This window comes from Buteo buteo, chromosome 12 (assembly GCF_964188355.1).
Source record: "Buteo buteo chromosome 12, bButBut1.hap1.1, whole genome shotgun sequence".
In the NCBI taxonomy this organism is placed as follows: domain Eukaryota; kingdom Metazoa; phylum Chordata; class Aves; order Accipitriformes; family Accipitridae; genus Buteo; species Buteo buteo.
In genome coordinates, this window is record NC_134182.1 from 17,122,943 (window position 1) to 17,148,062 (window position 25,120).

Sequence of the window (25,120 nt, forward strand, 5' to 3'; positions counted from 1 at the left end):
ATTGCTCAGGGACAACTAGGGGACCCGGACAGAAGCAAGCCAGGCCAGCAGAGAGCTGGAAATGCCATCAAAGGACAAGTGTGCAGTTGCATAAAGGGCAGGGGAGGGAGACCTCTTTCTTTTGGTGGTCTCTCCCTAATCAACAGTTTTCCTTCTGCATTTTCTTACATGTCAGTACTTGCCTTCAAAACTAGCTAGTGCAGCTTTTCAGAATAGCAACTGAGATACTATGGATCAGCTGCTACATCCACCCACGTAAAGAGTAGCAGAAACACCAGAGATACTTGAAAAATGATCAATCCATCAACAATGGAATATAAAAAGTTATCAGCATAAATGCTTTGCTGAAATGAGCATCAAATCCAAATGTTTTACTTTGGTGAAGAATAAGCACACGAATGAGTGCTTTGCTGAATCCTCTTGGGATTTTGAAGTCCTTCTAGGGATCTCAAGCAGCATTGTCTTACCCAGCAAAGAGCAAGACATGAATCTTCACTGCTAGTCACTCTGCTCAGTACATCAAAAACTTCTCTTATGGCATAACCAACTGCAGTGAGTGGTACTATCCTCTACCAGGCAAGGTCCTAAACCCAGGTAATTAGCCAAGGAAGATCCTCACCTGCATTATGCTAAATCACAACTTTAGAAATATTTTACCGATATTTATAAAAGATCTAAGTCTGACTGAAATACAACCTGTCTGCCAGATGCTGCAATGTGAGCAGCAATACACATTCTGAGTGCCAACCTTTAGCAAAGAGCATTTTTATGAGATTGAAATAAAAATCAGTAAATGTTAAGGTTCAGTCATACGAAACCAACTGCACCCAGCAGACTGATACAACAAAGAAAAAACATTGCATTTTCTTTCCAGCATTTTGGTTTATAAGCATAACCTGGTTGTAACTTCTTGGGACTTCCTAAACGTTTCCTTGGTTTTCCTACCAGTTCTTTTACAATATGTACCAAGAAATTGGATATGCTCTACATGTTGTATTAATTGTATGTAGAAGATTCTACCACTATAAACTGGTTTTCACATATAGATTTTTCAGAAACTTAAAACACAGCTCTCCTTTGCAGGAAAATAAACTGCCTACAAAGTGTTTTTTTTTTATTTAACTTGTAGGAAATACTGATTCATAATGTTTAGAGGTGTTCGTAAGCTTGATCACTGCACATGACAAAGCCAAGCTTTGACAGTGTGGAAACCATGAAAAAAATGTTTTGGTCATCTGCAGAGTGTGTTAAATCACCAGTAGGGTGTTTTCCAATTATTTTACAGTAATTGTACAGATTTTAAGTTAAGATGTTTAAATGCCATAAATCAATCATACCAGCACCATTTGTGCCAATGTAGTAAAGATTACATCAGTGTTTCCATTATAAAAAAGCCTATTTTTCAAGGCTTTCTAATTCAGCCATAAAAATTGGCTCCAGCCTAAAGCTTGGCAACCAAAGTCACCACTTGGGAGCAATTCTTCTAACCTTTTTTTTTTTTTTTTTTAAACCGGATTGGCCTTTCAAGCTACAAAACAGTTCAGAAAAAGAAAACTAGTGGTTTCAAATTTTGGTGAACTTCTATCCCTCAAAAACATTGTTTTAAAAACTGATAATTTTGTATGTCATAAATCTGTAATGTGGACTGCTGCTTTTGGGTAATTTGGAGAGAAGCAGTGGATAAAAATCACCAGCTTATTTAGTTTAAAAATAAATGTAATTTCCCATGAAAACTTTTAATCCAATAAAATTTTCACAGATTACTTTCTCTTGGCAAGATGTGGTCGATGTTGCATGAGGAAGCCTTTATGACGCATTTATGCAGCATCTATTCAATTCATTTTAATTTCTGTCGTAAGAGGTATGTAATGCTGTCTTTTGATGCCTTGAATCAAATCTGCCCATCTTCTTCAAGACAACAACTCTGCCCTTTGGTAGCACAGACCCACCTGTGAGCTTGACATGGTCCCTGACAAAGTTCTATGTAACCACAGAAAAAGAAGAAAGAAATACTTTGAAAGCAGCAACACAACAGAACTCCTTTAAAATGTATTTTGTTTAAAAATATATGTATTAAAATACTGATTCTAACCTACTTCTAACAGTCTCAAATTTTCTCATGCACATTGATTTAAATTATAAGAATTATCAATTAGGCTTTAAACCTGGTTTAGTTCTAACATGTTAAAAAGTCTTTTGGATGTTGGTTGATTTCAGTAAGACACCTCAAATCAACAACACAAACATGATTTGATCTTCAGGCACTCAGAAGCTTTTTCATAGGCTCAGCAGAAGGGAATTACAAGCCCAGTCCCATCCACTGCCTATCAAAGCCAGCAAAACTCATCAACAGCTCTGATAAGCTTTGGACTGAATCCTCCATGCAGTCTGAATTCCTAGTAGAATTTTTTCTTAATTCATATTTAGGCAGCAAATTGGTTTGGAAAGCCATCTCCATAAGTTCCGAGAAGCTTAACAGCTCATACGCTTTTTTTGAAAAGTAATTTTGAATATATAGTCATTGCTAAATTATAGCATCAGTTGCTTGAATGGAGGATGTCTGGTTTATATTTAGCCCTTATGTCATCAGTGTCAATTTTTAATACTGCACTTCTTGGCTTTTGTCAGTTTGCTGCAGAGCTGTATTTTCTTTTCTTCAAACAGCTATTTGCAATGAAAAAATATTAAAAGATATTTGGCCCATTCTCCACACCATTTTGTGGTATCAAGCTAATGCATTTTAATACAATCTATACCATAAAAGTTATTACCTTCATATTTAACTAGCTTTCAAGGAAACTATCTCTTCATTGCAAGAAAAAGAAAAATACTGTTGAACATAGAGTACATTCATAGAAAGCACAGAGAGCACTTTGAGACTTCCCCCCCACACACACATCAAACTATGTGTACAGATACTCATAAACGCAAGAAGTAAGACAACAGAAAAAGCCCAAAGAAAACAGAAAAGACTGATTCAGTTAGAGATAGGTGCTATGCTTATTAGTTTTGGTGTTCCATTAGCTGATATGTTATTGTGGTTTTAATATCAACTGATATCCTTTCACATGAAAAAACCTGTACAGTACAATACCTACAACATGCACTTGGATCTAAACACTTCACCTGAAAATTCAGTCTAGTAAGGTAAAGTGATGAGAAACAGAGAATAGACAACGGCACAGCTGGAAACTTACTTTAAAGTAATTGCATAAGCCAAAGAGAAATGACATGACAGGTAGCACTGGTCTGTAGCCACATCATACTTCTGCAATGGCTTTGTGGCTCTTGAAGTCCGAGTTTGACCCTGAACACTTTTTAAGAACCAGCAACGTACCTTCTAAGCAGTGTTGGCTGTGCAAGAGGTGGCAGCCACCTCTTGGAATCAGGCATAAGCCTGTGACTCAAACCAGGGTCTTTTGGTCAAGGTGTAAAACTTGTGCTTGTTAAATTACTTTTAATTTTTTATATATTTTTTTTTCCAAATAGCGCTTATCCTGGGTTCCCAGCCAAATTCCAAAACACAATTATATGATTTGTGATACCTACTAAAATTGTCTCCAGAATTTCAACTGTGTGTGAATATCTGAGCTACCCTATGCAGTAACAATCCCACTCAGCACTTCAGATATGAAAGTAATCTGCACTGCTCTGGAAACAAAGTCACAATTTCCACCCAACCTTTGTGAAGGTATCATACGTAGATAAATTCCTATAGTATTCTACCATTAACTGGCTACACTTCTCTGCTCCCTGAAGCAATCTTTCCACATCAGCTTTTAAGCAAAGCTGGTAACACTGTAAACACTTTTACTGATTATTTTATTAGTGCACTAGGGCTGGAAAGCTGAATGGACTATTAACCAAATCCTGACTACTTAATATTTAAATTGAATGAAATACAATATTGAAAATGAACATTAATTTTCAACAACTTTTTTTTTTAAAAAAATACTGACTCACTCTGAATAATCTCCAGTAGGGGTGATCAAGCTTCTTCACCCTATAAGCCACCTACCAAACGTAAGATCATTAAGATCAGGACCTTGCCTGACTTTTTTCCACAGCTATGCACAGGGCAAAGAACTAGTAACAAATACCGATGCATAAGAAAAAGAAGGAAATGGTTGTGGAAAAGGAGAAACCAAAGTTACCTATACAATGCACAAAGAGCATGGACTCTAGCAGGCAATTGCTTGGTGGCCCTAGAATCAGGCACAAAGAAGAATGAACTGTGGCAGGGAGAGGATGGAAACAAAAGTGCACTGCATGCCTAGCAGAAGCAAAGCACACAGACCTATGCATAGGAAGTTGTATATGCAGTTATCTCCACCAGAGAGAGAACAGAGCACACACTGTAGGTAGGGTGTCCTAAGAACACAAGGTCCTGTAAGACTTTTTTAGATAAGAAACTCAAGCTTCATAAATTAAGAAATTCAGCATATCTCTCTGAGGCTTAAAGACAGTTTTGTTTATAAAACAGGAAGCATGACTTTCTCCAGGAATAATATTCTTGACAGAGATCATAAGAATCCTAAAGCATCTAGCTACTGCTGAAATTAGCTCCAGCACATTTTAAGAAAAGAACCTGTTCACTGCAAATCATTTAAAAAAATAAATATGTGCTGGTTTATGGTAGCAGATAATGTTTTCTCAAGAGGACAAGCAGAGTCCAATTTCAACCAGGGCTGATGACAGAAAGGATCACAGCTTATACTAGCATTTACCAGCTGCAGTATCCCCTAACCAGAGGCACACATGGTTTCCTAATTATTTTTTTCTGACCTACACAAAAACCATTCTCTTCCTTTAGCCAAAGGTCACTTAGTAAAACCACCACAGTGTTCATGTATTCGGGAACTTAATATATACATCTTAATTACATCTTGCAATATCAGAATTTAATTTTAAAGCCTCACAATAATGACACATAATCACATATGTCCATGCACTTCTGTGCACACTCAAACACATTCTGGTGGTCAAAATTTACTAAGCAGAAAGTTTGTTTGGCACATGCTGAACATAAACAACAATGTAAAAGCAGTTCTTAATGATGCAGAGGTATTAAACTACTGCTGACTGAATGGCATTTCAATTAGATTATTTTTAAGAACAAATAAAATTATGTTTTAGTTATCACCTTTTACATAATATATAGGGGCAAGGTAGAAGAAAAAAAATCAGGTTTTAGACATTTTTAGAACAAATGATTTGTCTCCACACTTTGTGAACCAAAAGTCCAAACTGAAAGTGATGTGTAGCATAAAGAGAGTTGGCAAACAGAAAGAAATTGAGAAAAGTGGCCTCAATGAGGCACAAAGTCGTGATATGAAGAAGACAGGGTCATGGGAGAAAAGTCTGACAAAGTTTTGAAAATTCACCGATTTTGTCACTGAAAAGCTATGTGAAAACCAAAAAAATGAAGAATAACACTAAAAACTTGCGTGCACATAAAAGGCAAAACACACCATTTGAAACCCTTCACTTGTACAGAATTTCTGAAGCATACCTTTTTCTTGAAGAAAGGGGAGAAAGCATGAAATTAATGTAAGTATTTGTGTCTCAAAAGGCTGAGCAGGCTATTGTCAGGAAAATCAGTACTTTCATTTTAAAAATTGACAGTGTCAATGGTTCAAAAACTTTCCCACTGCTTACCTCATTGCAATATTATAAGACTCTGGATGAATACAAGTTTGGTCCAAAGGATTGGGCTGTTGCGAGGCACACGGTGTTGGCTTGCTCTTCTTTTTACCCTGTGCACCTGCTTTAGTCAAAAGTGCATGACTTCCAAGATCAGTTTTCTTATTACTGTCAGAAATCGAAAATGGACACGTCATTCATAATGAACAAGATCCTAGCCCAGTGGCCACATGTGAAAAAACACAATCATACTTTCATAGAATGCGCATTTAAAAAAAAAAAGTACAAAACTCCAAAAGGTCATTGTGAGTGAATTTTAACAATACAATTATAGCATAAAAATATAATATATCAATATATTTTAAATTAATTTAAAATAGAAACAAACATTGGGAAAGGATTCTGTGCTTCATCAAAATTTCTTCATGATTAAAAGATTATAAAAGAAAACACTACATAACCTATAGTATCATTTGCAACCTGGATAGCATCTTCTGTCTGTAAAATGGGGACAATTGCATTTACGTACTTGATAAAGACCTTGTGAGGACACTTTTATACTTAACTGTCAATTAATAGTCTGCATAATTTTAAATTTGAAAAATTTATAAGCAAAATTTCCTATTCATACCATCTTTAGGTAAGCAAATTGCATTTCAAGCATATGTACAGAACAAGGAAAGTATGTGAGTGCTTAGACATCAGAACTCCTTAAACCACATTTATTGACTTCCTATGCTTAAATTTCCGACAAATTCTGCTCAAACATGGGCCAGGTCAAAATATGAAAAATTTCAAATCAAAAGAACTTGGACCACGATTTGCTTAGAACAGAAAAAAGCTAAAGGTCAAATCTACCACTATTTCAGAATTTATAAACCATTTTTGCAAAAGTATCTTAATACAGCTTTCCTTAAAACTTAGTGAATAAGTTACTGACTCCTAATCAGTTTGCTTCAGTTAGCATTTACATTGGGCTTTTATTTTTTTTTCTTTAATTGGCTGAATAATGAAAAGGCTCCAGAGTCTCTGAGAGATCCATGGACAGATTGCCCACATCGGTAGGAGGACTTTACAGAAGACAGGAGAGCAAGAGCTCTATCTTCATGTGTGTAGCATATTTACAACTGGCATACTTGTTCCTTTAAAGTTTCCCTTAAGTAGAAAAAAAATTCAGGATACAGTAAAGGCAACAAATTACTCCTACTGGCAAAGGCTCCTTTCTTGCCTCTTTTTTTGTTTGTTTTTGTTTCCTAAATCACAAGTGGTTTCTGCTTTTGCAGGACAAAAGAGAATGCACTGAAGAACCCGGAACTAGCACTCGCACCTTGGGCTCTACCTAAGTGTAGAAATGCAAACATAACTTTTTTTTTCCGTATCGAATTTTAAAATTACCACTACTTATTAACTTCCAAGTACAAAGCACAAAAACTAATTCACAGAGCACTCTATAGCCATCAACATTATTAGAGAGAACAGAAAAAGAAACCTTCTCAAAGTCCATTTCAAAAACATTTGGTTTTGCCACCTTGGCCCACAAGAAATGTTGTGGAGGCGATGGTGTTAGAGCTTTATTTTGGCCTCAAACTCCAAAGTTATAGCAGATTTCTCAGGTTATACAATGTTCTCAAGTTTTATGGAATCTGACTAACATCAGAAGCATGCTCCAGCAAGGAAAAAAAAAATAATACAATGTCCTTAAACATTTCACCAGTGAACTTTTTTTTTTTTGGGCGGGGGGAGGGAAGGCATCAGCCTTTTCTTCTTCGGTTGTATTGCAGCATTCACTAGAACAGATCTGTACAACATAAGACGTATTGATCATCTACAGCCTTGAAAGCAATTTCTTTGGTCTTCTGGAGCTTACAGTGCACACCATTTGGCCTGCAGCATGTGCCTCCCTGCCAGATGGGCAGCCAATCTGTATACCTTCTACCCGGGCAGTAAGCCAGTCTTAATGTGCCTACCTCCTGCCTGGAAGTTACACGTGTGCTGTTTGGCTAGCAGCAACTGGGAATACAGTATTGCTTCTGAGCATTAGGTTGGCTAAAAAATAGCATGTGCTTCCCAGGAAAATATTTTTTGAGAAGAGTCAGTGGCAAAAGGGTGGGGATGGTGGTACCCCTGTGTCCTTTCTTAGTTCTTTATGTTGGAAGGAGAAATGGGAAAGGCAGAAGAAGAGACATTGCCCTAGAAAGGGCACTTGCAGTTGTGGAGAGGAAAGATTTCAGGTCAAGAGGAGCACAATAAATGGCTGCAAGAGGGAAAGGCTTGGTATAGAAACAGGGAATGAGGTGGCACGGAAAAGGATGACCCACTGTCAACAAACTGGAGTTGGGAAAGGGCCTCGCATATTTGAGACAGAAGGCAGTCACATCACACTTGCTAGGTACAGGAGTACAACACAGACAGAGTTTGATCCAGGCAGGTATTCAACTTTCTCCCTCCAGGTAATGGAATCAAAACTCTCAAAAAATCCCCTCTAGTTTACTACCAATACATTCTGCAGAATAATCCTTACCACAATAAAATGAATTTACAAATCTCTAAATCGTGCCTGAAACACACGACTAAGGTTTATTATCTCAGACCACAACACTACCGCATGCCAAATTTCTTCTACCAATTCAGTGGCAGAATTTGTAATTAAGCTTACATACTTATTGAAACCATGACTTAGAGTACTAGGCTAATAAGCCATGATCATTCAGAGGAAGAACTATCTTCAACCACTGACTTCAAGAAATTTATTTGTTAAGATGTTGTCTTTCAGAGTGCAATGGCCTCGGATTCCTCAAGTCTCAAGCCTGAATACAAAACAGAACAGGGGAAAAAGTCTTCTCATACAATTTTGAATAATTTAGTCAAGATAGCTAACATCTCTATTACCTGCAGAAGGTCTTTATATATTCTTGATTGAATCTGATGAAGCCAGCGCACTGTTGGAAGGATTTGGGACCCAGACCTTTAACTTCCTTGAGCTGTTCTCGGTTTATAAATGGTCCATTCTTCTCTCGCCATTCAATTATATTTTTAGCCCTGTTAGCATTCAGTCCTGCAATGTGTCTAAGAGAAAAGTTTACAGAATACATTTATTACCATTGAACAATCATTAATACAAGTGCTATCCATTACAAGGATACATATTACCATAGAAAATCTGGTTTACAAAACTTAAAAACGACTAAGAAATTTGCAAATAGACTCCCAGACCAAAGGCATCATCTAAAAAAGGATGCCTTCTCTTAGTTCTATGGAAGAAATCCACTCAAGTCAACAAAACTTGGTACAGCAATACAGTTCTGCACATACCTAGCTAGTAAGACAGGGATGTGTAATTTATGATCTGTTGGCTATTTCTGTAATGCCAATTCCATTTGTCATGTCTTATGGTCTGCCCCCAGCTGCCCTCTTCAGGAAACGACATAGGAGGAGGGTTCAGGACAGATAAATTGTTCCTGTGAGAACAGCCCCTTCTCAGCTGTTCTCTTCCAATGGTACTGCAACACCTTGCCCCAACATGAAGGGCTGATGTCTGCTATCCAGAAGGAGAGTGGCTGGGAGCAGCTTGCCTTCCTCACACAATTTAACAGATCCACACAGCTTGTTCCTTTTCTCTCAGTTGCTCTTGAGATAAAAGAGCAGCTGGGAACAGGCTGCATGAGTTGTTCTGGGGGCAACTCGGATCTGGCAAAGAACTTACCTGTGAAGTGCAACTGTAGTTAGCCAAGTTCCTTCAGGAAGCAGCGGGTTTGCTGCACATTTTCTGTACATACATGTGAGTACAACTGTCTGTGTATGGAGTACGTTAATCATAGAAAGAGGGAAAAGAGGTGTGGTGGGCAGTTACTCCTGGCACTAGAGAAGGAAATGTCACCTATCTGGCTCCATATATCAGATACCACAGCTTAAGTCAGTGGCAGCAGAGACCTGTTTGTGGAATGGCACAGGCTGATTCTAGAAAAACACCATCAGCAAACCCGGCAAGAAGAGTCAAAGGGGGGGTCGGAGGGGGACACGGAAATCTTTCCATTAATCTCATCTTCAAGCAAAAGTTAAAAAAATAATCCAAAGTTGGTGAAACCTCAGAATTAAATTGGAGAGACACACCTTTAGCCGTAGACAAAATATTCATCATTAGGAATGGAATTTTCTCCAAAAATTTCTTAGAAACATTATGAAATCCAGCTTATTTACACTGACAAAGGAACATGACACGGAGTTCACAGAATTTTCCACTGGTGATCTCAAGTCTTTCAAGTACGATACTTTGCAGTAATGCAAGTAGTGTAGCATTGACACATATTACACGTGGAAGAGGTGACAACAACTGTATTTGATGCATCAGAACGCATGAGCAGAAAGCCCTGTTCACGGTATATTCTAGCTAGGGTGACAATTTCACACACTACACATCTGAGAGAAACTTAGACCACATCTACTCAGAAGAGCAGAATTGAACTGCTGAGGATCAAGTTAGATCCAGAACTTGATGTAGCACATGCATACACGCATCATAAGCCAGGTTAATTAGACCAAAGTACTTAGCCAACACGGTTACCACCTGTAACCATGACTGGACAGTATCACTCCACGTTCACAGTTTTGTGGAGACCCAGTGGCACCTCAGCCTGGTGCCCTCTGCTGAACTGCACAATACAGCTGTAACCTGCAGAAGGCTGACAGTGCTCACCCACTGGACTTGCTCAGGTAGGCTTTTATTCATGGAATGAAAGCTGGTAGGCCTCATTTACCAATAGGTACTGCTTGCTTTCTTACTAAAAGCTGATCTAAATCTGACAGAAAGCAAAACTGAGGGTAAATCAGGAGTTGGGCTAAGGATTGGATACACAGAAAAAGAATATGGACGAGAAAGTGGAAAAACAAGAATAGAAAGAGAGCCTCTTCTAAAATACAGAAAGACATCTTCAAGAACGATTATAAGGGGTTAAAAAATTAAAGACAGAGCTAGCAAGAATACATTTTGCCTAACTTTGATACCCAATATACTTATCACTACCAAGATTATGGACATTCTTTTTCTTCCCCTTGTGCTACAGAGGATGACAGCAACACTTTTGCTCTTCTGAGAGGCTGTTCAGCTAAATGATTCTGAATTCTACACACTTAAGAGAGAGAATGAGCTTTTAATTTCTAACTAAGAGAAATATAATTCAGAACATTTTCCAAGTAATTATGGTATAATTACTTACAGAAAAAATCAGTAAGAAGGGATACATTTTTCAGCAGTTTCCCCTTAAATCATTCCTTTTCTCCTTTCCTTGCCTAACATTTACAACCTGTTCCACTTAGCAGTATCTATAAAAATACCTTCTAAGAGACAGAAAGTACATTTGAAAATCCCTTTCTCAGTGTAAAAATACAAAATAATTATATCAAGTTTTTCTAAAATTGCAATGTTGGCTCAGAATTTTTAAATACCTGGTTTTCTCCAAAGAATAGTTTTACCCTGGACAATCACACATACCCTTAAAAACTGACTCTTAATAATCCAGTGAAATACTGCCTTAATGTGTCATTTTCATGTAATTGGAAGTTTAACACAAGAGCCATTTGCTTCAGCTAAGCTTGAGTCAGATGGCAGACTAAACAGAGTCTCTGTGATCCAGAGCCATGTAATTACTGGAATAGGAAAATGTTTGACTCACCTTAACAGTATTTCTGAGCAGATGTTAATATCAACTCCTACAAAGCTGACACACTCTTCAACCACACTGTCCAGAGTTGCTTTGAGCAAAGTCTGTGATACATCATGCTGAGAAACAAAAATGGAGATACTGGGTTATTGAAATATCGAAGCGTTCATAAATAAGAACTGCAAACAATATTAACATTAATAAATAAAATAGTTGCTGGAACTTATCAATATCTTATATGAGAGTACCAGTTAAAAACATAAATTGTAGAACATATTTTTAAGAGGTCTCTAGTATTTCTTTGCAACATCTTTGTTATGATACAAATCCCTAGAATAAGGCACTCTTCACATTACTGTATTTTTTTGTTTAATAACTATTTCCCTGCATCAGGTAAAAACAAAACTATATTAAACTCATAATGATTACTCAAAAGGAGTAATGCTTCCGTTCATCCACTATGTTTTGTCTTTAATCTGACATTTATTTACCTATAATATCAGTTTATTAAAAATCAGACAATATTTTAAAAATAAGGTATTTAGAGAAAAGATCACAAATACTGTACTTTTGCACCTGCATATATAAATGTTTGCAAAATCATCCTATTTATGAACATCACATTACAGTAGAGTTATTATTTCCTAAAAGAAAAAGCCAGGTATTGTATGAGGTGGGCAATACATAAGGTACATATCAGCCCTGCAGCATCAAAATGTTTCAGATTTTGAACAGATATTTCTGGGAAGATTGGCAGGTCCCTCACCGAAGCACCGCTAATGGAAATTCTTCCAGTTTCTCCATTATTGTTCATAGCGTGTCGTCCCCATCCCCGTCCCCCCCCGCCCCCCCCCAAGAAAATCAGTCACACTTGTCAATGGTAAAAGTTCTGAAGCTCTAAGATTTCTTTTCCTCCACAACACAGGCATACTTCAATCTATAACTGCTAGTTCTCCACACAAGCCCATCAGTGCTTAGAAGTCTGACCTGGAGGGAGAAGCCTCTCTAAATGCAGGAGCTAATTCAATCACTATGTTGGCTTAGCTTCAGGGCTCTTATACGTCACTCATGTAAATCTGGGTTGATCTGTTGTGGTTTTGTACTGCATTCATTTAGGACATCAAGCTGGATCCATGCCAAGACACCAAACATTTCATATCCACTACTTTGTTTTACCTTCTAAGCTATTCGGATCTTTTAAAGATTTCACAGTTAAACTTAACATGCCAACTGCATCAATCCCAATCTACCAATATTGGTAATTCATCAAGCAGTGGTTAACAACTAAAACAATTGTAAAACTTATGGCAATGTATTTCATAGCCCCCTCATTTCAGGTAACAGTAATGTGATGTATTTTCATGATGCGATACATAATAAAGTTAGTTACAAACAGGAAGCGCAAATTTTGTCAATATTACTCCTCCCATATAAAGTTTGCATGCAAAAAGCCATGTACACGCATAAATACTGGCATTTGCACAGTCTTGGCCTCACAACCGCAAAGCTTACTTATACGCTTTGCAGCTCAAATGTCAGTTTCTTCATACTAATGTGTTGCTACTACAACACAATGGCTTCTTTTCTGAATAAAGACATATAAACAAATAAACACATCCTTTCTATTTTTCTGACTAACTGAAGAAGCAGCTTCTCTTAGTGAGAATGTTCTATATATTCCGTCCTCCTCCTGCCGTCAGCCAGGTAACATACTAGAGCTAGAGGCTTCCAGCTCACGTGCACGCTCATGGAAGGATGCATTTATATAACACAGTACAAGAACCAGAATAAAATTGTTCAGAAACAACACATTTTCTCTTCTTTGGCGAGTACAGCTGCCAAATAGCAGGCTATATTTTCTATGATGAACCACAAATTAAAAATTTGATACTAATTTAACAATCTTTTTCATTATGAGGAAGACAAAAGGAGAAAAAAAATGCACAGTAGTCAAAATTTCCTTCTGCTTTTAGGAAAGGCTACTGATTTCAAGGTACTTGGAAGCTGATTATCATGTAGTTTCACAAGTTACATTAACAAGTTCCATTAACTGTAGCAGTTCTTAGCCACCTCTAAAAAAACTTGGTCTAAAACAACTATTCAGAATATAAAGTAGAGTCTGTAACAGAGAGTAGGGTAGACTGCTGTTTCCCTAGGTTTCAGTTACATTCCTGAAGACGATGATCATTCTTCAAAAGGAATAACATGCAGTTAACGTGATTTAAAACAGAGATATTCATCATTGCCTCCACAACGCCTTATAGCATAGGGTATAGCAAAGAAGGTAATCCATAAATCTGGCCTAATCTTTTTAGGTAGTTTTTTGAAAGAGACTTGATTCAGCAGAAGCTTTATTTTCAGTCTGCTGAAAGTGAATGTAGATAGCAATTCAGCCAGCTATATTCCCCCCAGAATAAGGAAAGGATATATCACAATCAAAAGCTAAGCATCCTGAAATACCTCTGCTAGTGGAATAAAGACCAGTGCTCACAGGTCCTAAGTTTCAAATGTGAAGTTGGCATTTAGTTGAAGGTTTAAGTTTGTGGACGCAATAGTTTGTGTGGAATTTGTGTGACAGAATACACACAATTTGGAAAAAACTGTACTATTCCACTGTCTATTTCTTTTGCCAGGACGACAAGAAGTTCTCAAGTCTCTCAAAGATGATTTGCATCTTTTAACTTTATTGCTGCTTGACAGACACCATTAAAAAAACAAAATAAGACATGCACAAGTTGTTTTTTATTACTCCAATACATAACAGTGATATCCCTTGCAATGGACATCACAGCACGTATGGGAAGGCATAGATAAAGTGTATGGGCAGATGTGACAGAAGAGGATAAGCATAAGACAGCATGGCTAAAACAATCCCTAAGCTACCAATACCTACCTCACAGAAGTAAGATACATTCAGCTAGTGAATGACGTTAAGTTGCAAATGCTAGGAAACCTTTCCAAACAGCAAATCTGCCTCCCAAGATGCAGCTACTGACCATCACAGCTTCCTTTTGCTATGATGAAGAAATTTCTACATCTCTCTTTATACTGATACAAAGCACAGAGAAGTGTTATGAATTTACTTTCTAGAAGTAGTTAATTAAAAATATTATCATCCAAATACCATTGTCAAGACTTTGTACTGCTAACAGGTTACACTTCAGAAACATTTAAAGTGCAGTGCATTTGCCAATCTTCCACAATTTCACTTATCTTCTCAAATATCAGGTTAGATAATATTATATACTCCTATGTACTATTTATATGCACTGGGGTGGTATCAGATTATTCAGACAGTACTAGAAGCACACATACTCCATGCTACTCATTTGCTACAACAGGTCTGTAAAGACAAAAATCCCTCTCAACTGTTGCATTAAGCGCATCAGAATAAAACCTGCACAAATGAACCCCAAGTCCAATATGCAAGGCTACTTTCAAAGTGTGCTTATGCAGAATTTTATGCTGCACAGCCTCCAACAACCCCTCCACACACTAATGTGGCAGATCATTGCTTCAGCTGATCCCCTGCAAATCCTTCTAAAGAAAACGTTTTCATATTAACAGTAACTCTGAATACACCCCTGTGCATGAGGGTGTCCCTTCTAAAACTGTTAAGTATTGTCTTTTCTTTTTAATCAGAATAACTCTTATTCATTAACTGTCTTTATCTGTGGAACAAATACAACTGCCCCAGCAACTCCCCCTTATAAAACCAGGAGAAACTAGCTCCCTCAGACAGTTGAACCATTTGTACCAGAAGCTTAGTCAGTCAAGCACACAAGGTGCCCTGACAGCTATGCCTAACAAGTAGGAGCATGTCCTTGTAAATATCATCTTGAATTTACCACCCAAATAATTCACTAAGGTTTTATTAAAAGGATACTCAGAAATTACTACCATTAAAACACTGCTGGAATCATAGATCTGGAGCAGAAGACTTCATTTTGTATTATGATCTCCAAGCAATAAAATGGATCGATACCCCCAATTTATGGAAACTAAGGCCACCAGAAATAAGGGACTTGCCACAAACTGCAGGATGTCCAATGCAAATCTGCAAACTTTCTTTTATCATCACTCTCCAGAAGACAAAGCCACCCTGCTCCACAGAGAGCATTAGGAAGTACTTAGACATCTGTTGGCTTGAGATTTTTGTGTGGAGGACTACAGAAATTAATCTGCCCTTAGAAGTATCAGGCACCTTATTTTAGTATCCCCCCCCCCCAAGGAAATATCAAGTGAGCCAGGGAACAAGACACATAAAATTAAATTACTTGATTAATTGAAACTGCTACAGTAAATAATTGTAGCTGACCAATAAATGAAATTCAAACATTATATTTTTCTAATATTTTTATAATGAGTATCCCAAATATTCCAACTGCAACTTACATTCATGAACCTGGAAGAAAATCAAGGGCTGCTATTTTGATTTCTGGTCATGATTACCACTCAAATTAGTCTGTGGCAAATCGGTTAAAATTACCAGAAAAAGAATATTATATTGCATATTTTAAAACCACCATTCTGCAAAGCCATGCTTAAAAAAAGCAATATAACTTAATTTCATGTACTTTTATTAAACACATCACAGAATGTTTAACACTAAAGAATAGTGTTTAAGAACACCTGTCTATTATGCACATAATAGTTTTGTCCTATTATTACATCCCAATACTTCAGCTATCTTTTCTTTTTATGTAGTATGAAGCAGAGAGCAAGAATCGTTGTTTTGCTCAGTTTCAAGAGCTACGCACACTCACTGGAAATAATTACTATTACTAAAAATCTTTCTGTTCCTTGAGAGGGTGCTACTACAAGTGTAATTGAAAGCCATTTACAAGTTTCAAAAACCTGTTGATATACACAAAAGGCAGGCAGTATTTTAAACAGTTTCTCAACTCAGTTATTTCTAGCAGTCTAGCAGTACAGACACTGTAAAAATACATTTGTCATCAGCACTGACTAACTTTGCCTGACCAAACACACTAAACACTGGATTACTAGTGCTAGACTAGGACAACCCTAACCGGCAGCTTTTACATGGAAGTAAAATTACAACTTTAAGCTCTTCATCTTTGGAAACCTAACCTCCCCCCTCCCGCCCCAAATACTACAACAATACACATAACTATAATGCAATTGCTAACTCCTGGTGCCCTATAAAATCATAATTTCAGAAAATATGGTATGATTGCATGTGTCTCTTAAAGATAAATTTAAACAAAAAATTCTACTGCAACACACTGCCATTTTTAAATACTTATTATTTTACAGTTACAAACATTAGTAGACATCGACACGATCAGCCCGTGCATTGTTATTACTTTACAATGCCCAAGAGCCAAGAAAGGCACCTTCCAACACAGTTGAACAAGAATTATTCATACCCTGCAGAGCCTACAAACGTAGTGCAGACATGACCTAATAATGCTGGTCACAAAGCAGTGGGGAGGGGAAGAGTTCTCAAGTCTGGGCAGCAACCTGCAGGTTCTTGACCCAGGCTCAGCATTACAGTATTATAAGAAGATCAACATTCATCCTAAATAAGACTGAGCTGCATGTCAGACAATCTATTTTGGTTTTTGATTATACCTCAATTGTCCTTTGAATCCAAAAGTCAACTTTCAGTGAAGTAAATGTAAGTCCTGAAACACTTCTAACACCTCATAAAACATAATTTTGTTGGTACCTACCATTAACTTCTGTATCTATTAATTTTAATATTGGCATGCAAGACTAGCCAACATGCTTCCTGAAAAAATACTTTTTTTCTTTTTTAAAAGGGGTCTAACTGTGCAAACTGAATGACATTTACTGAATGAGAAATTAGGTGGGCCAACACATCCTAAGCAAAGTTCAAAACTATATTATTTTACAGAGATTCAATCCATGGAAATGTGTTTTAAAATTTAAAAAAGGGAAAAACATTCCCAACTCGTGCTGTGGCCTATTTACAATCAACAGCATTTCAAATGCTTGTGAAACCACAAAAGCAAAATGCATTCAGGACAAGCCCTTAAGTACAGCAGGACTAATGTAACACAAATAGTCTAATGAGAAGTACCCTTTCATGTGCAGAATTAGAAAAAAAAATTAAAATGCACCTTGCATGTCAGGTGGAAACATTGGAAACTTCAGGCAGGGGGGTTTAATCTCTAGCGTCCTCTGGAAAATCCCTTTCAGTTAGATTCTAAGAAAACAAGCTTATCCCTCTGATGTTTGATAAAAGGACCTAACTTCAAGAATTTCTTTTGAAGATTGTTTGAGGTTTCTCCAAATGTTATATTGTTATAAGATATATTGTTATCCTATGTACTTAACTCTGACTCATTTCTTGTTTTCAAAAATCTAAATTCTGTTTATTTTAACAGCATATTACTATTGCTGAAATATCTCAAGAGAGAGAAATGGATTTATATTTTCAAAGAAAATGATAAAACAAAAACAAAGTCTGTCAGCTCTGACATTAAAAAAAGAAAACAAAAATGCACTGTTTAGCATGTAAATGCTTCAAGTTACTTGCAAGTTCCTGGAATTCATCTTACAGTTACTTGTGCTTGTGGGCTAACAGAAGCAGTAATACTGCTAAGCTTGTTACACAAATTCAGTCCCATTGTTAATATGTCTGATTTCTAAAGCTAACTTCTTTGACACGAGCAAGCTAGCATCAAATGACATATATCCAAAACCATCTTCCTCTTTCCAGAGCAGGTACCAGTTTTCTCCAATGCATATTGTTATGTGACTAAGGGGCAGCAATCTGAATTGCAATTATAATCAACCACCTAACTCCTGGAGATTTCAGTGGGACACTTGCTTTTTCCAATAAGTAGGAAAGGCAATCACCCAAACTGCTAGGTGGAAAGCCTACATTTCAATTTCAGTACAAAACTGTATTTTGGGGCTGTTAAAGCTCTACAAATATAGGCAATATCCTGCAATACTACAGAAAGATAAAGCAAGGACCATCAGGAGTAGAGTTTCATACATCACATGGCTGAAAGTAACAAATTCAGTTGAGGATTTTCCTGAAAAGTGCTGAAGGATAAGAGGAAAAAAGTTTACATTGATAGAGGTAGAAGGAATAGTACATTTCTAGAGGGACAAGACAGAAGTCATGAAGCCCAGGTGAGTCTGGAATTCTGGGAATTCTGTTTAGTCTGAAGTCAGTGACCATCCATCCCCCCCACAGCAGATGGGTGAGGAACGGCAGCTCCTGGGTATATAGTTCCAACTCTGAGCAAGGGGAGCCCCCAGGATATGTAAGGAGCTTGGTAAAAGTCTATATAAATACACACGCTTCTTCCAGCTCCACCGAAGACAAGTTGGGGTTCCTCTCACTCATCTCTAATGAGGAATGTGGTACCTGCAATATTATTAAAACCTCCAACAAAAATGCAAATTCATTTAAGGGTATTTTCTAGAAAGGAAAGATTTGTACAGTTGATACATCTTTTATTACAGCAACTTCTCGCACTCACTGGCTCTCTCAAAGTTAGTATACAAACACACTGAGCAACTGCTACACCAGGTGACTCACATCAGCAATGCACTGAGAATATATTTAATACAATGACATATCCATTCGCTCATTAGAAAAAAAAGTATATGCCAAAAATGACATTCAGCAGTTTTTTAATCTTTACACCAACAGAATTAGTCATGATACAATTAAGAAGAAAAAAAATTTTTTTATTTAATGTGACAGCAGCTCCTGAAACGCTTGCTGGAAAAAGCTTTTAGGTAATTTGACTTCCCTCAGTGCCCTACCCCCCCCCCCTTTTTTTTTTTTTTTAAGTGGATCAGTTCAAATTGAATATGCTTAAAGAACATTTTCAAATCCTGCTGTTCAGTTCTCTCCCTCTCTTCTATTTGGCTCCTCCTTTGCTTTCATCAGGCACTCCCCTGCTGCACCCCCAACCTCTTCCACTGCATAGCTGAAAGCAAAAATAAGCTAGGAATGAAACAAAATGCAAGGCACTGTCCTGCAGAAGACACAGCCAAACTCAATTAAAGCAAGCATATTTTCTCTGCTTACTAAAAAGCATGTACTTCAGTTTGACTGACATGTGGCAACTCAAAAAAGTCACCCAGGGTAGTGTTTATTGAATGACCCATGGAAGACTGACATGGAAAGCTGACAGAAAACCAGGAAACGTGAGAAAACAGAAGTTTGTTCAGTACCAGCATTTATGGATTTGACAGGCAGAGTACGTAAAAATCCATTGTGGCATTGACATCTTTGATAACTGAAACCAATATCAGCACCACCCATTATACATAACAGCAAGTTACATTTAAAGCAAAAGTATAAATAATTAATTGGTAAAAAAAATCTCTATGATGTAGTAAGTTTGTGCCTTTTTGAAAAATGTGCTCTGTGCTAAGCTTAACAAAATGTGCATTAAAATGTATATTTAGTACTCTTCCTACTACATACATAGCACAAGCAAAGTGTTTGCACACTAGAGATTGAAAAGTTGACAGGACTGGATAATGAATTAGCTGTACTAACTTGTCAGCACTAAAAAATTAAATTCTCAATGATGATTTTTAGAAGTGAACAAGAACACCAACTTTTCTCTTTCTCAAAACCAAGCAACATTTCAGAACCACCATCACTACTGACAGTATGTAATCATTACTACTAAAATGATAAGCATAATATAAAAAGTGAGAAATCAAAATGAACTAGTATAATAGCATAAACAAGAATAGTGCATGTACTACCCTGTACATGGAAACAGCAACTGAGTATTCTTGCAACAGACATATTTTTTTTTTAAACAAACAAGATCTCAGCAGGTAGGATGGAAAAGCACAAATCAAAGAACACTTATTTTCTCAGTATCCCTGACAGACGCCGTGATTTGTGGCCTCATAACATAACCCCTACTTTTATTCAAGGTCTTGAAATTCCTTCAAAGGGCTTCATTAAAACATTTAAAAATACAGTGTTTAATTTATTTGTAAATGTATAAAATAAAATTTTGTAGTGCAACAAATTAATAAAAATTGCTTGGAACAAAGCTTTATTAGGTATTCTCTAGTGGAAGATTTGTAAATAATCATTGCATTACTATTACTGACTTATATAGTTTACAAGTTACTTACAAAGTTAGAGCTTTTAACTATTGCATATATGAATAAATTCATTGCAAATGTGTAATCTGATCGCAGATTATGGCATCATTCATTTTAAAGATTGACCTCTATTTCCCTTGCAAAATCTTTTTTTATAAAGGATCTAAAGCTTAACCAAACCAAGTTTTAGGCAAGCTTGAGAAATCATAAAGAAATAAAATAAGAAATTAAGTATTTGAGAATTTAAGATTTAATCATTTAGAAACTCCTAAAACCTACCATTTTAAAACCAGATATCTTCATGGATTCTAATTATAAAAGCATTTAGTCCAAAAAGCAACTGTACTGCCTCAGGTGTGGTTTTCCTAAAGTTTGTAGGGTAGGGGGAATAGAGTTCTCTATTTGTACAAACATTTACAACTGCAAGCTGGTATATCATTGAGCAAGAAGGGAATTAAAACCACCTCTGATTTTGCAGCACCTATGTCTGCCTCCCACCATTTGCAGAAGTATACCCTTACTTTACAAGGTGACGAGCAATACAGAATCAAGGCCTGCTCCATTGAAATCACTGGCTTATGTCCCACTACATTAATTAAGGACAGAAGTTCAACAGAGTTTTTATCTGTGCTTTGCAGGATTGGGAGTTAAGAGATGAAGTACCAGATGGATCAATCAAATGATTAGATGGGCTTATTCAATGTGTGTCTGCTTTGGCAAATTATTACTACAAGAATCCAGAATTTTTAAATATGGGGAAAAAAATCTTTATTATTGGATGTTCCTTTCTGTATAGAATTTGTATTTTAAGAACACCAAAAGACACTTGCTGTTCTAAATAACCTAGATTAAGGTATCAAGCTTTGGACTTTTTCTCACACAAGGCAGAAACTGGTCTGATCACAAATTAGACAACTGAGATACCTTAGAGCAATTATGGCCAAGCTTCATCTTCTGCAACACACAAAGCTTGGCAAGAAAGCTCAAGTGTAGTGAGGTCTACAGCACATGGCTGGCTAGGCAGATGCAAGGAGCAGAGGTAATCCAAACGATGGCAAGATAAACAAGATAGCTATGCCTGGCAAGTCATGGACAGCTAATGCAAATCCAAGCCTGCAAACTCATCTCAGAGTGAGACATAAATGAGGATGCAGGTCTCGGCCACACAAAGATTCACTATGTACCACCTGAGGTTCAAAGGTAATTCCTGCATCCAAAGGCAATCCCACAAATACACAGTTCTAAGTTTAATCAATGGGAGCAAAGACCTATCAAAGTTTACTGATAAGTCATTTCAATATTGAGCATATGCTCATCTTAATTAAAAAGAGAATCTAGTAGGAGATTGGAACTTTTCACTAACTATGGTGGATAGTTCAGTAGACTTAGAATAATAATTAGCTTTTCATATGACTGTAAAAACTAATAAAAGTTCAAGGAAGACAAAATATAGAGATCCATTAGAGGAAAAGTTTCAGAAAACCACTCTATTTTTTACTTTTAAAAAACATAGGCAGCCAAGAATGTGAAGAGGAAAACACAGCCTAAAAAGTAATAGCATTGGTGGTTCTGTGCTGCCTGGAATGCTCTTCCATCACAAACCCAGAACAATTTCCTCTTAAAATAGTTAGCTTATCTTATTTAAAACACAACAAAACAAACCCTAGTCAGCCCACATTCTAAGAATAATTTTGGCTTTTTAAAGAAAAAGCATTTGATGTGCAGGTGAAAAAAAAGTTATACAAGGGTGTTTTAATTGCAATAGTCAGAATGCTCTGCCTTCAGGTACATTTCAGTGCCAGCCAGAAGACTCTTGCTTTCTGACTCAGACTGGTAAGGATATAATGCTTCCAGCAGATCAGGGCTAGCTGCAGTTCTGAAAGGGGGTTAACATCATGTTACAACAGAAAGAGATCAGAGTTCAGAGATGATGTGGAAGCTTAACAAATCTCAGCTTGCTAGTTTTCTACCATAGCAAACCTCTCAAGTTCATATGCCACACTTGGAACACAGACAGTTCTGATACAGGTTTAAAATCCACATTCAACAATATCATTTTCTGTTTTAAAACAGAGGTAAATATTGAGAGGTTTTAGCTGAATCATGAATTTAGTGTTTCAGTATTCCTTTCTAAACATTCACAAATATGAATAATTCTACATGCACAAAAGAAATTCATACGAGGTGATCTGCTCAACAGGCTTCTGTCTCCATTCGAGTTCTATTTTTGTTTCTGTTAGCCATCTGAATACAGAAAGACAGAGAAATTTGACTGTTTGACAGTATAAATACAATTAGGAGTAGACATCATTAGAATATGCTTCTAACCTAAAGTAACATGTATATGACTTTGCCCATCACAAAAGACATAGGATGTAGTTATACAAAGTTGTATGATTTGTGCCTCACTGTCATTAGTGATGAAAAAAGCTGAATTGACTCTAATTCAGTCTTCTTTAGGATATGAGATCATTTCAGTCGAGGACTTGTAAACAGAGTTGAAGGCTTTGAGGATGAAAAGTAAAATCCAAAGTAATTATTTTTTTTTTTTAAGTTACCAGTAATTGAACACAACCTTTTAAACAGGTTTAGATTTGTTTTTTGGGGTATTAGATGACCTGAAAAGACATACCAAATAGCTGCTGTATACACACAGTATTTTTCCAGCTAGTCATCCTGCAATGGAGAGCAAACTAGTCACCGAATCAGTCTCTAGCTACCGATTTTGATATCCTAGATCCTGCTCCTAAGAGTCTAGGAAATCTGCACATTAAAGTAGTGCATTCTCAAAAACTCTGAAGTCCCTTCATAAAACATTAACAATACTCTTAACTTCTTCCAAACTTTCAGTGGCAGAAAATAGCAGTAGTGCAGAGCTACAAAGTGGTGGCTGTTGGTTTTGGTGTACTTACTCAGACTACTTTGACCTGTAGGTGACAGAACTTCTGGGAGATATTTTCTTACAGTAACAGTTCTGGTTTTGCTAGGATATTGTGAAATTAGAATAGCAATAATCTCCCCTGCCACACACGCACAAACATTGCAGAACCTTTAAACTTCACACTACTGAGATATAGGTATCAGAAAACAGTCCCAGTTTTACAGATGACAAATCAAAACCACAAGAACTTAGTAATTTCTCTTAAACCAAAGAAGAAGTAAATGAAAAAAAAAAAAGGACCGCAATTCTTCATTTCCTGTCTGCAACCTGAGCATCATTACCCAGAAGCAAACAGCACACATTTTGCTTCTCTGATATTTTATGATGTTCAGGCACTGATCGCTATGTTCTCTGATTGCATGGTCCAGGGTCAGCTTACAAATGTTTTCATATCTTTGTTTTGAGTTGTCCTATGCATCAATGGAAAACAATTAAAATATAGCTCTAAATACCCTTCACTTTAGAAACTAATAACCACTTCTCATTAAACAATAGTCTTAGTTATCACAGCTGGAGTACAAAAAGTGCTGTAATTGAATCCATTATATCCTGTTCCAGAGGAAGTGCTCATATGCCCAGTTCAGTGATGAAGTTAAGCTGCTCTCTTTCATAAGTTATTTTCAAGTAGGAATCAAGATTTAGATGCAACTAGGCTGTGCCCTCAGACGAACAGATTTAAGGTCTGGACAAGAAGTTGGAAAAACAAAACTGTTTAATACCACAGATGTTGTCAAATCCTAGCAGTGGGGAAAAAATGTCTCCGAAAGCTGATCCCAAGTTCTCCTGCTGCTACTTAACTGCTAGCAACATCAACGAGACTATCTTACATGCACAACCAAATAGTATGAATGGCTCCAAAATTGTTTCAGGTAAGTATATTTGTAAGATACCGACTTTGTAAAACAGGTATGTGGAAAAATTAAGAATGACCTGTACTTCGGTTTGATTTTTTTGTTGGCTTTTTTTGTTTTTGTTTTGGTTTTTTTTTTAAGTTAGATGGGATTTATGAGGAACAGATTTCTATTATTGCATGTATGCTTCTAAAAGAGAACTGGAAACCAACATCCAAATGGTTCAAGTTATATGCATACCGACAACCTCTAGGTATGAGGTATGGAAACCTGGTCCAAAGTATATTGAAATATGGATACTTACAAAAACAAGAAGAGTGTTGCACATAGACTTTACGTTTTGTCACATCACATGAAAGAAATAATTAGTTCCTCTTGAAAATGTTTCTCAAAGGAAGACAAAATACTCCTAGCCACATCAGCCATTTTGAAATCTGTATGTGGAACAAACAAGAAGCTACAATTGATAATGTTCTTCATGATGGCTTATGCACAGATATCTTCAAGTACTTTGAGTCTTCTCCATCATTTGATTCTAATGCCTCAGAAAAGAAATGGATACCTCATGATTCAGAGTTTTCAGGACAGGTTAATTTCTTCCTCTTTCTCTTCCCATCTACACAAGCTGCACCTCATCACACTAAAATATGCATTTTCTCAGTCTGAAATTCTGTCTGCAAGTCTTAGCCACTGAAAGAGTTCTCCTGGAGAGTTGCAGCACTAAAACATTTCCAACAGCTACTAATGCAGAAGCACCACAAATTCTGCAAACAGATTGCTATGCAAAAATTACATTATTACACAACAGCCCAGAATTTTAGCAACAAAATTCCTTTGTTACATACAAGAGTGTTCTAATAGTCCAGTTCCAGCTTGCTGTCTCTTCAGATACCAGGAATGCAAAACCACTGGCATTTTCAGAAGACTGTTGCACTTGC

The 25,120-nt window shown here is 36.8% G+C and overlaps 1 protein-coding gene across 3 annotated transcripts in view; it reads right to left on the reverse strand.

Annotated features, from left to right (window-relative positions):
• The window catches only part of SRBD1 (S1 RNA binding domain 1), a 134,831-nt gene that overhangs the window by 10,316 nt on the left and 99,395 nt on the right, over window positions 1-25,120 (reverse strand). For all 3 annotated transcript variants that reach the window (XM_075042852.1, XM_075042853.1, XM_075042851.1), the window contains exons 19-21: window positions 11,313-11,419; window positions 8,533-8,709; window positions 5,659-5,811 (exon numbers count right to left, since the gene is read on the reverse strand). In XM_075042852.1, the coding sequence (XP_074898953.1) occupies window positions 5,659-5,811; window positions 8,533-8,709; window positions 11,313-11,419 (437 nt within the window). The remainder of the gene's footprint in view (window positions 1-5,658; window positions 5,812-8,532; window positions 8,710-11,312; window positions 11,420-25,120) is intronic.